The sequence below is a fragment of the Microtus ochrogaster genome, linkage group LG1 (genome assembly GCF_000317375.1).
Source record: "Microtus ochrogaster isolate Prairie Vole_2 linkage group LG1, MicOch1.0, whole genome shotgun sequence".
NCBI classification, from domain to species: Eukaryota; Metazoa; Chordata; class Mammalia; order Rodentia; family Cricetidae; genus Microtus; species Microtus ochrogaster.
Genome location: NC_022027.1, coordinates 42,889,093 through 42,900,735, shown reverse-complemented (window position 1 = coordinate 42,900,735; position 11,643 = coordinate 42,889,093). Strand labels below are relative to the sequence as shown.

At 40.6% G+C, this 11,643-nt stretch overlaps 1 protein-coding gene across 2 annotated transcripts in view; it reads left to right on the top strand.

Moving 5' to 3' along the window:
• The window catches only part of Adamts3 (ADAM metallopeptidase with thrombospondin type 1 motif 3), a 204,922-nt gene that overhangs the window by 156,752 nt on the left and 36,527 nt on the right, over nucleotides 1-11,643 (top strand). For both annotated transcript variants that reach the window (XM_005359465.3, XM_005359466.3), the window contains exon 6: nucleotides 10,253-10,336. In XM_005359465.3, the coding sequence (XP_005359522.1) occupies nucleotides 10,253-10,336 (84 nt within the window). The remainder of the gene's footprint in view (nucleotides 1-10,252; nucleotides 10,337-11,643) is intronic.

Genomic DNA, 11,643 nt, shown 5'->3' with positions numbered 1-11,643 from the left:
TTTAAAATTCTAGACAGAAGGTAACATATTTACAAAGCACATAGCTTCTGGCTCAGCAATTTTAGTGGGTCCTTGATGGAATCTTTATTTTTCTTTTACGAACCTTAGTCACATTCAGAAAATGGCATCATTTTCAAGTTGATGTCCTTTGGATCTGGCACAGGGAAATTGCTGAGGAATAACCAATGATAATACAACCAAGCCACCTCCTTCGGAGAGATAACTGAGGCAGTGGTTTCCTTTCATGTTTTTCCCCATGCCGTTCTATAAGACATGGTATGCTGAACTTGTTGCCTGACTCCCTGCCCTCTTTCTGCTTTCTGATGCTTGGCTTTTATTTCTTTGGGCACCTGTACCATTCACTTTTTTTTTTTCATCTCTAGTGTATTTCATTCGACTATGAAGATAAATAGTGACAAAAAATTCTAAATTTCATTAATAATTATTTTATGTACATTAACATTTAAGCCTGATTAGTTTGTTTATTCCTTGAGATGCTGGTTTATAAAATTATACATATCCCACATCCCTGTGAGGTTCTGAAGGTGTGCCCTGCACCCACGCTCAAGGTCGTACAGTGGCACAATGTGATGTTGTTATCTGACATCACACCTCTTCCCTCAGCTGCTGACCTGCAGAACTTTCTGGAAGAGGAGTAAGGGGAGAGGAAAACAAGGCCATTTTCAGTAGGTTGCATTGGATTTTGTGGCCCTTGAATCACAGATTCCACAATGGACCACAGAGCACAGATCAGATCTTACCATCAGAATTCTGATGACTCCGTGGTGGAGGATTTAGACAGATAAGCAAGACTGCTGAATTCCATGATGCATGAGGAGAGGTTAGAGAAGAAGGGATGAACAGAAGTGGAAACATGAGAATAGGAAGAAAGTGAAAACCTTGAGAATTTAGAACAAATATATCCCTTGTTCCTATATTGTTAGGGCTGATTTAAAAATATAGTGGCTGTAGATGAACTAATTCTATTATGTAAACTACACACAGCAGTCATTATCAGTTCAGCTGGAAATATTTTGTGAGTGCATTTAAATTTGGAATCATAAACAAATGACCTACAATGATTAAAGTGTGTTTTTTTTTTCAAAGAATCCCAAAATTGGCATGAGATTCAGTGACATTTAATAGAAATATGCCTATTGTTCCAACGTGGAAATCCTCACTAATCTCCAAAAGGCTGATGCACCAGAGTCTGGGATTCCAAATTGAGGGAAATTGTGACTTGTTTTTAAAATAGTTTGAAGAAGTCAAGAGCGGCATGTCTGAGATGGATTTCTGTCATAGCATTCACGTAGCACAGAGCGGAGACGTAGCTGCGGTTAGATGTTGCCCATAGAAAGCTTCTCGTTGTAAGACTTTCCACAGGGACAGTAGTTGCTGCGCTCTGCTAGTCTTAATGAAGGGAGAAAAATGCAGGAAGAGAGGAAAGAGAGCAAAGACACACCCAGTAATGCACTTTGATTAGGAAGATTGATTGTACAATCAACTAACAATGATCTTAAGTGAATGCAGAAAGGGGAGCTTTTATTTAGAATAATATGCTGAGGTATGAATTTTATATGGAAGTCGTTAAATTAAAAGTTTGGTCCAGAACGTAGCATTCTAGAGTTTGTTCTTTACTTACCAAATTTTTAGTTCTCCATGAAGTCACATGAAGTTTCCATGGTGTCCTGTCTAGTGGGAGAGTGTATTTAGCAGGTTAAGAAGAGGAAGCAAGGAAAGCAAGCAAGATGGTGAAATAAAAGCAGATTCCTTCAAGGGGGAAGCTGGGTTTGCAGGGGGTACCACTGGTATTGTAGAATCATATCATTTTACTTTATTGGACCCTGTGAAATTTTATCAAATTATCAAGGGGGAATCAGTTAAACAGATATAAAGAGTATGGATTCCCATCCAGTTGGGAGCTAGAATTTCTCTCAGCCTCTATACTCATACCTGTGTTTATGATTAGTTGTCTCGCTTCTGAGTCAACCCTACCTTTCTTTGCATGTTGAGTCTTACATGTTTGTTGACAGTGTTTTTAGGTATCGCATTCTCCTGGTCCACTTCCTTTGCCTCTCCTATGCCTTCCTGCTCAATATCCGCTTACAAGAGAATAAAAGGAAAGCCATGCAAATAAATGTGTATGAGCTTCAGGGACTGATAAAAAGAAAAAGGAACCCATCCTCCTTGCTTTCTAGGGTAATAATCCAAAATAGTTAATGTTAACAGCTGGGATGAAGATTTGAGTTACTTTTCACAGCTGTGATACAACACTATGGTCCAAAGAAACCTGTGAAAGAGTTTATTTTGGCTGATGGTTCTAGAGGGAGAGTCTCTAATGGCAGGGAGAAATGCAACAAGCAGCTGGAGCAGGAAGCTGAGTGACCACAGTGTCAGCATAAACACAAAGCAGAAAGAGCGGACTGGAGGTGGGGCAAGCTAGGAGTTCTCAAAGCCACACCCACTGATGTGCTTCCTCCTGCAAGTCCACACTAGCTCCCCAAACTTGAGCCTATGGGCAGATAGTCTGATTCAAACCACCACACTATGTATACAGAAACTTCTACACAGACTACCAAGCTACTGTTATCTGTATAAAAGTAAAGGTAAGCTTTTGGCATTTATTGAACATGGAGGCAATAGCTCATGTCCCCAAGATGCTTAGAATTCAAAAGGAAAACTAAAAACCCTTGACTTTTAGGATTGGAATGACCTTGACAGGCCCATGAATGCAACCTTTCTTGCTGTAGAGATGGGAAGGTTGATACACTGGCTCCTGCAATACAATCTGTAATAGAGATGGTAATGGTTACAATCCTCTCCCATGCCTTTTTACTTCATCATTGGAAATAACACACACCCACACACATAAACACGTGTGCACACACACAAGCATGCACACACACACACACACACACACACACACGATGTCCCCAGTACAAAAACGAAAGACAAAATACCCCTAAAACAACCTTGTACTTCAAGAAATCCTAACTAAGAAAGCATTCATTCTTCTGTAGAAGTTGGCTGTTCATGAGCGCTTAGCTAAAACATAATGCAAGCAGTGTCCCTACTCATCGTCTTTAAAGAAATTACACCAGCCCCCAACACTCTGGTTCTTCCAAAGCATAATGATGACTAAGTGTTAGCACATGAGCATGATTGCTGGTTACTTAATGATAACTTCTGGCTCTTAACTAATGTTTATGAAAGTATTGCACATCAATGCAAGGCAGATTTATCTGGGGGTATATGTGCTCAGGAGGCCTTAATGGGTCATGTGACAGTTCATTTGGGGTCAATATCTAATATCCGTTTCTTCTGCTGAAATTCACAACAGCACTCTAGACATTTACTTAGCAGTCTTTGTGGTCTTTTATGAGACTCAATCATGTCAAATCCCAGGAAGCTAACACAGCTGAGCTCCCTCTCATGTCTTACTAACTGCAGTAGGTAAAATAAAATGATGATGTAGAAGTGACATTTTTCATTTAGAAGATCCACCCGCAGCCATTATTTAAATATGAACTGAAAAGGAGGGAGATGAGATTTGGCCAATAGCACCAGTGATCAATAAAGGGTTCATAAAGGACATGTTCTTTGAACTGGACTTCAAAGACTAAATTGGCGTTTCTATGCTGTGGAAGGCTGTGTGGGTATTAGAAGGCAAGGGAGCCACCTTGTAACACGGTATTACAAAGTGCCATCTCATGGTGAGTTGGGAAGCACTGTAGGCTTGTCTGTGTGACAAGTTAAGAAGTACCGTAGGGGGACAGGGCATGAGATACTGGGTAAGGAGCAGAGTCTAACTTCAGAAAAATGCATGCACCATCCTAAGGCATATGCATTACACTGTAAAGGGTCCAAAAGATGATGAGTGATTTCTTCGGTGTGGGCTTTGGAAGCACATTCTGCCACAGTCAGACAACTGAGAGGCTCTTCCTCTCCTTTTCCTCCTTGCTCCAATGGTTTTGGTCTCAGTCCTGTTGTTGTCGCCTATGAACTTTTCCCCTCCCCCCCCTTCTTCAATCCTGGGACTCAAACCCAGAGTTTCATGTATGCAAGCGCCCTACCTCTGAACCTCATCCCCAACTCCATTTATTTCTCCTCACATGCAATAGTCTCTGTGTTTTTAGCCTGTGTAGCTCCTAGTAGAATACATGCCTGATCAGAGCAGATTCAAACTCATTCAGTTTCCCACCCCTAGGCTATCTGGGCACTCATAAGTTTACTAAGAGTGTAGATGATTGTAGTCTTACCTCGCATTGCAGTTCTAAGTAAGGTTAGGTTGGAGCAGAGAGAAAACTGACTTGATTGTAGGACCCCTGAATACCAAGAACATTCCAGAGATGGAATGCAGAAGGAAAGGAGGTGTGCATGTGCGTGTTGCACGTGTGTATGTGTGTGTATGTGTATATGTATGTGTGTGTGGTGTGTGTGTGATGTGTGTGTGCATGTGTGTGTATGTGTGTGTATGTGTGTGTATGTATGTGTGTGTATGTGTGTGTGTGGTGTGTATGTGTGTGTGGTATGTATGTGTGTGTGTGGTGTATGTGTGTGTGTGTGTGTATGTATATATATGTGTTTGTAACATTCACTTCAAGGGAGACAATTGTGGAGAGTGATAATTTTTTTATATATCAATTCAGATTGTAGCCAGAATTACCCTTAAATGTCTTACCACCCAAAGGTCTCTTTAAAAAGTCACATAGATCTACTGTTTCTCTGCTTCCCTGAGAGAATGGTAATAATTACGCCTAACATTTTTACACTTATGAAAGCCAAACACCATTTTAATCACTGTTCACATATGAACTCGTGTATTCCTTTCAATAACTCTGTGAGCACAGCACTGTGGTAATTCACTGTTACAGATGAGGAAACTGAGGCACAGACAGTGAAATGATATGCCCGGGGCCCGGGGTCACATAGCTAGAGAGGTAGCTGACAGCACCTATGTCCTTCACCACTCCACCACACTGTCCCTGAAGACCCAACCCACCTGAAAGCAAGTGAGCGTCTCTTTGTTGAAGCAGGCAAAGCTGTTCATCAGCTCGTCAGACAGAGGGGTCAGGCTGTCCTGCCAGGGGAATGAATGCCCTGGAGAAATTGTCCTGACCGGGAACAAACCTGGAAGGAATTTTCTTTTCAAGGAAAGAGATACTTGATTGGATCTTTGCCTTTTCACCCTCTTTATATCACTGGCAACCGGATCAAAGTCAAGGCCATCTGAAAATCGAATTAATATTCTGTTTACCCCTCTTTTCAGGTCATTTAATGAGAACTCTGGGCTCAACCCTCAAGTTCTCATTGAACCTCCCTGACCAGAGTCCAGTAGGTTGGCACTATTGATGACATTTTGATCAGCATTACATGTGCCAAATTGAATGACTTACAGCAATGTCCATGCTTAATACTTTTCTGATGTCCAGTACACTTACTGCATACCATGCCCTTTTTTCTTAGTCACGTTTTCTGCTAATTTCTTCTATCTGCTCTTTATTTCCCCCAATACTTTTAGTATATCATTGTATTGGTGAAAAAAAATGTTACTTGTAATAAATCTAGAATGCAGCCCCTCCTGAAAAGTTCACCTGAAAGAAAGTAACCAAAGCGAATGAATGTTGAGTTACCGCTCCTGGTATAATTCCATAGCATATTTGTAAACTCAGAGGTGTGAATTACTGTTATTCTAAAATGAAATCTGTTCAGCAGTGTCTTGATTTGTGGGTTTAGAACTGTGGAAAAATGTTTAAATTTATTGACTAGAGGATCAAACTGCCCAGATTTGCATCCTTGGCTAACTCCAGAACTGTGTGGCACCGGGCAAATTACTTAGCAACAGAGTGAAGATAATATCTCTGTGAATGTTTCAAGGATTGTTTGAACTAGTGCAGGTTAAAGTATATAAAACAATTTCTGGCTTCTAAAGAGTATGTATGATGTTAGTGTTGTGTGTGGAGTTTGGCAGTGATGTTTTTCCTTTGTGAAATGAGCTTTCTTTGCCACTAGAAGCCATGGAACTATTTTCTTTATAACAGTTATTATTTTCATCTTCTCTGATAGGCCGAAGTTGGGAATTCAGTATGGTGAACTCTCAGTTCTTTCTATATTGCTTTTATTGCATGGTCAAAAGAGGCAGTCCCTGGTGGGGGTGGATTGGTTGAGATGTGTTTAGGCCTGTTTATATTATGATCAGTTGACATACAAACTCAAAATAAGAGTTTTCCAATATTTTGCTTTGCTTTTAAGAGACAAATAAATAGTCATTCAAAAGCAAGATTTTCCCCATGCTATTTTGAAATTTCTGTTTTACTTCGTGGGAGCTGTTTTATTTGTGGGTAAACATGAGAAGGCTGAGGACAGCTCTGCTGGTCTGTAGGTGCTCCAGGGTGTAGGGCAGCAGCTAGCTTGTCCTTCTCCGATCCCAAGAGTGCACAGTGCCACCTGCTGGCAGCTCTGAGAAAAACTACACTGTCATGATTCTTTTCCAGTAACATTCTCCGTGATTTTAAGTTGAAATTTTCACTTGGTTGAGATGTCACAAATTCAAATTGAAGCATCTTGAAATTCCCTTAGAAGTATGATTGGACTTTTTGATTTTCTTGAGAAAAGGTGAATTGTGACCATGTATTTTCACAAAACTTCACCCTATACGCTTGGGTGGATGGGAAAAGGATTTGGCATTTTGCAGAGGATAGTTATATGTCATTTTGCTTTATTTGAACAACCTGTGTATGAGGCTGGCAGGCAACTATGATTACAATTTGACAACAAGGAACTTGAGGCCCAGAGTGGGTAACTTAAGCATTCTAAGGTTCCTTAGCTTGTTAGGAAAAGCCAAAACCAGAGTCCAAGGCTTTGAACACGTGACCCCACACAGCTGTGCTCACTCTTTCTCCAGTGGTTCTCATCCCCGTGTCTCAGTGTGAAAACACTATCCCCATGGCATTGGTGGGCAGGGGAAGCTGAAAAAGCTGCTATATTACTAAGCGTGTCTTAAAACTGAATTCTAGAAAGGAGTCAACTTTCTTGATCCTGGAGAAGCATGCTGGATGGGATCCAGGGCTTTGCACAGCATAGGCTGCGGCTGTTGGTTTTTCTCATCAAAAGATTAGTTTTTGCTATTGTGAAAATATCGCTGCTGTTTTGATTATTTTTAATCTGTGATAATATAGTAGGGACTTTAAATGATCCTATCCCATAATGGATGGTTTTTCAGTAAAGTAGCCTGCTACCCAATTTATCTTTTGTTAAATCGTGAGCCCCTTTTCTGGTGAATGTTAATTTGACTGTTAAGGACAGTGCCCTTTTACTCAACTTGATACTGTCAATGTTGGCATTAGGAATTCTTACTATGATACTTTATTGGCACTATGTCGATTTGTAAATTCTTTGACCACAAATGAATGTACTAATATAGGGCGGTCATACGTACTTTGGATGTTCTGCCTCACATGTCACAAGCTGCTTGCCATTGTTAAGACCTTTTCTTAACTTTGTGACTCTAAGGCAGTGGTTCTCAACCTTTTTACTGCTGTGGCCCTTTAATGCAGTTCCTCATATTTAATACAGTTCCTCATATGGTGCTGCCCACCATCCATAAAGTTATTTTTGTTGCTACTTCATAACTGTAATCTTACTACTGTCAGGGATTGTAATGTAAATACCCGCGTTTTCCAGTGGTTTTGGGTGATGCCTGTGAAAGCCATGCGATCCCAAAGGGGTTGCGACCCCCATGTTGAGAACCATCGCTCTGAAGATTTCCACTGTGGCTCTTCTCTATAGCAGTCATAACTATGTCTCCACCCCCACCATTGCCTCTTTCCCAGAAATTAACCCGCTTTTTCTTCTGTACTTCATCACTTTTGCTTCATTGTTAGCATTACTTTTGCCCTTTTGCAAAGAAGACCAAAGACATTTACACCTCATCTCCATCCACCTAAGCATGTTCTCCCTTTGTGCAAGAAGCCATGCCTCTAAGGGGGAACAGCCGCCTTACAAGAAATCTTTTGGAGTGTCTGTGAGTCTCTGGATGTGAGTATCAGTGACAGACCCGGTTATAGACTTGTATTTTATTGGAACTGTAACATTAGAAATGTTTTTACTGGATAATTAATCTACATGAGGAGGCAATGTGTAATGTGGTGTAACAGAAGAATCAGCCGGTGACAGAATAGGCCAGAGATATCAGAGGTTCTGTCTAGCATTTAACTTAACTTTGTTAGATCAGAAATGACCCATTTTGATAGACATAGGTGGTTTCAGTTTTATTTTCTGTAGACGTGGTGCACAAATTTAGCATTTCTTTCCTACCACAGCTTCTAAGCCTCTGTGAAATTTTCTTCCCACTTCTGTTAATAAGATGCCCTTTAAAGTCCCTTCTCTCATCTTTGGTCTGAAGTCTGAGCAGTTTAGCAGAATGGGTTCTTTTCACAAGACTATGAGATAGTATTCTTTTTATATTGCTCACTTGATTGGAGCTCAGAGAAATGAAGAATTGCTAGGCCTCAGGGATTGAGCAATGATGACCTGAGACAATACTTAGCATCTTTAACCACTACATCCCCCCAGTCATTCTTTAGATGACACATTTTTCTGGGCTCTTTACTCTCTGTTATTCCATTAATACCAATACCGTTGTTTGTTGACCACCGCTCTTGTATGTCAGTCCACAGTGAGTTCATACTTCGGGTGTCCTTTAGCCTAGAGTGAGTCAACCTGGCTTTGAATCACCTACCTATAATCTGTGAAATGCAAGGATTCATCACTGTTTCTGTCTGCATCTTAGCTTATATTCTACAACTGTCCAGCTGGATCTTTCTTATCTATGCATATGCATATATGTGTTACTTATATGTAGATACATGTTTACAAATACATGAATAGATACACACATTCTTCCATGTAAAGTGATCATGAAGCGTTCTCATTCAGCTGTGCTTTGCCTTATTTAGCATGTTCTGGCTTAGACTGACCTTTCATATTTGTCTTTAGTAGCTTTGGAAATGCCATGTACGCTTTGGCTACGTGGCATGCCATCTGTCAGTCTTCATTTAAGGTCTATAGTGTTGAAGTTGCAGTCACGCTAGAACCCTCAGACTTCTAAATAGAGATTTCTTGGCCTGTTTCTTGGTTAGTGTAGCAAGTCAGAGTTCCTGGTGGCTGAGTTTTGTCCTAGGATGACTGAATTTTCTGTATTTTCAGACATCTCTTCTACAGCATTGTACTTTTCTCTGCCTGCTGTCCAAACCTCCTGGACCTCAAGTGGAACTGTGGTTAGCTTTCATCCCTCTGGGTTTCTGCTAGAAGCCTAGGCCCTTGTTCTGGGGAAGAGCTAGTAACTGGAATCCAGCCGAGTAACCCTGCCTCTGGCATTCCTGCTTGTATGTGCCAAGTTGGACAGACTTGCTTTACACTGACTTTGCAGTAGCTTAATCAGAAGATATAATTACAGTGCACTCTGGATTCCTGTCTGCCAGTGACTCACAGTGGTTTAGCTTGTTGCTTCAGGTTTTAGGCTTCATCCTCCTCCTCTACATAAGGCAGTTGTGTTTTACACTTGGAAAAATTCTAGGCTAACTTAAAAATGAAATAAGGAGACGAATCCAGGACTGATGTCTCTGATGTGCACTTGTGCTGTCTCCTTAATAATGTATATTCTGAAGGACAGCTATCCTACAATAATTCTAAGCAATCCCTGCCCCAGCTGTTCTATCCTGGGAGGCAGTGGGAAAGCCGCCTACTTGCTGATCCACAGAGAGACCACCACAGCTTCTACACAGAAATTCCTAAACCAAGATAGTACATTTCCCAGTCACTTGGACATGCCTGCCACTTCCTGTCTTCTTCCCATGTAGTGTGGCCACCCAAGGGAGGGCAGAAAATCATTAGAGTCATATTCTTGTATTTGCAGGTAAGTGTTGTGTATAGACACATTTGAGAGTGAGTATGAGCGTGTGCGTGCACACACATCCCACAATTTATTTAATAAACTTCTTCACATGTCTATGTTCATTTTTATCTGTAGTTTACAAAAACCAGTAATTCATGAATCTAAGAACTGCTCCAAAACAAAAGATAAATGACTTCATCTTGGAGATCGGCTTAAACTAAGTTTAAAAGCAATGTGAGTTGACCAATCTGACTAGTGTAGCGATCAGATCAGCATGGCTGATCTTTTTGAATGTTACATGTCTCTTGAAATCCTCTGCCTTGCCTTTATTGTAGCAACTGTCTGCTTTGTCTCCAGGTAAATGAAATCTACCACGATGAGTCCCTCGGAGTGCATATAAATGTGGTCCTCGTGCGGATGATTATGCTTGGTTATGCAAAGGTAAGATATCTTAAAATATGTGGGCTCTGAGCATTAGAGACTGGGTTATCCAGGAGAAAATTTGAGTTGAAAAACTACCCTTAATCTCATATAAGCTCACGATTATACCAAGCTAGGGAGAAGAATTTTCTAGAATGGGAACAGATTTCTATATCAGAGAAACTTTTTGTTAGAGACAGGTCTTATATAGTCCAGGTTGGCTTCAAACTCCCTATGAAGTCAAGGATAGCCTTGAACTCCTGAGCCTCTCAACTCGACACCCTAAGTGTTGGGACTAGAGGCATGCACTAATGTGTTCAGTGTATATCGTGCTGGGATTGAACCATGAATCGCTTGCACACTAGACCAGCACTCTACCAACTGAGCTAGACCTGACTCCCAGTTATCACAATTTTAGGTGTAACTGAATAAGTAAAAAAAAACATGAGTGGATGCTATTAAGAGAGAAGAAAATCTCCTTAGCTGATTTCCCTCCGGCTCATGACTGCCTATCCACTCCCTGTGTCTATGCGTAGCGTCCATTGATATGACAGTTACACTCAGCACTTGGAATACACCAGTGATTTATTTCAAACAATGTTTCAAATGGATATATTTAAAAATGGAGCACTCTGAATATTTTTTTTTCAGTTAAAGAAGCTTTAATCCTTTTGCGAACAGAGAGTTGGATTGAAATCTCTACAGTAGCCATTCTTGCCATGTGGTTAAAACCCTACGTACATTGATACTAGATGTGTCTGCGTCCTTGGAATTAAATTTCTTTGAGGAGCCTGAAGAACTTGGCCATTTTTATGTTTAAAACAGTGACTGCCTCCCGTAGTTAATCCCCCAGTCAGGAAATGCTAGTGAACTTTTGCATCTGGGAGCCATAAGCGTCCGTGTATTTGCATTTTTCATGTGTCTATCATCCTCATATCCTCATTTAAAGCTACATTGCCCCTGATAGTTACCTTCTCTTAAAACTTACCATACTTTGTGTTGCTGCAGAGCAGCAAGCTAAGCCCAGCTGGAAGTCTTAACAGCCTTCAGCTGGTTATTAAATCATTTGTTTGGCGTACTGTATGAGTAGCATATAACAGACCAAACTAAGTTTATTAAGAATGTAAACACTGATAATAATATTTGATGAAATTTAACAAAATGCTGGACCCTTTAGCCAATTAGGGAAGTCATTTGGGATTCCAAATTCAATTTCTCTTTCTCTTAAAAATACTCTGGAAAGGAGAAATCTTGTGTTCTTAAAGGATAGGCTCTTTTACCCCTCAACTTTTTAACCCCAGATCACAGTGTGAACTTAACATATGTAT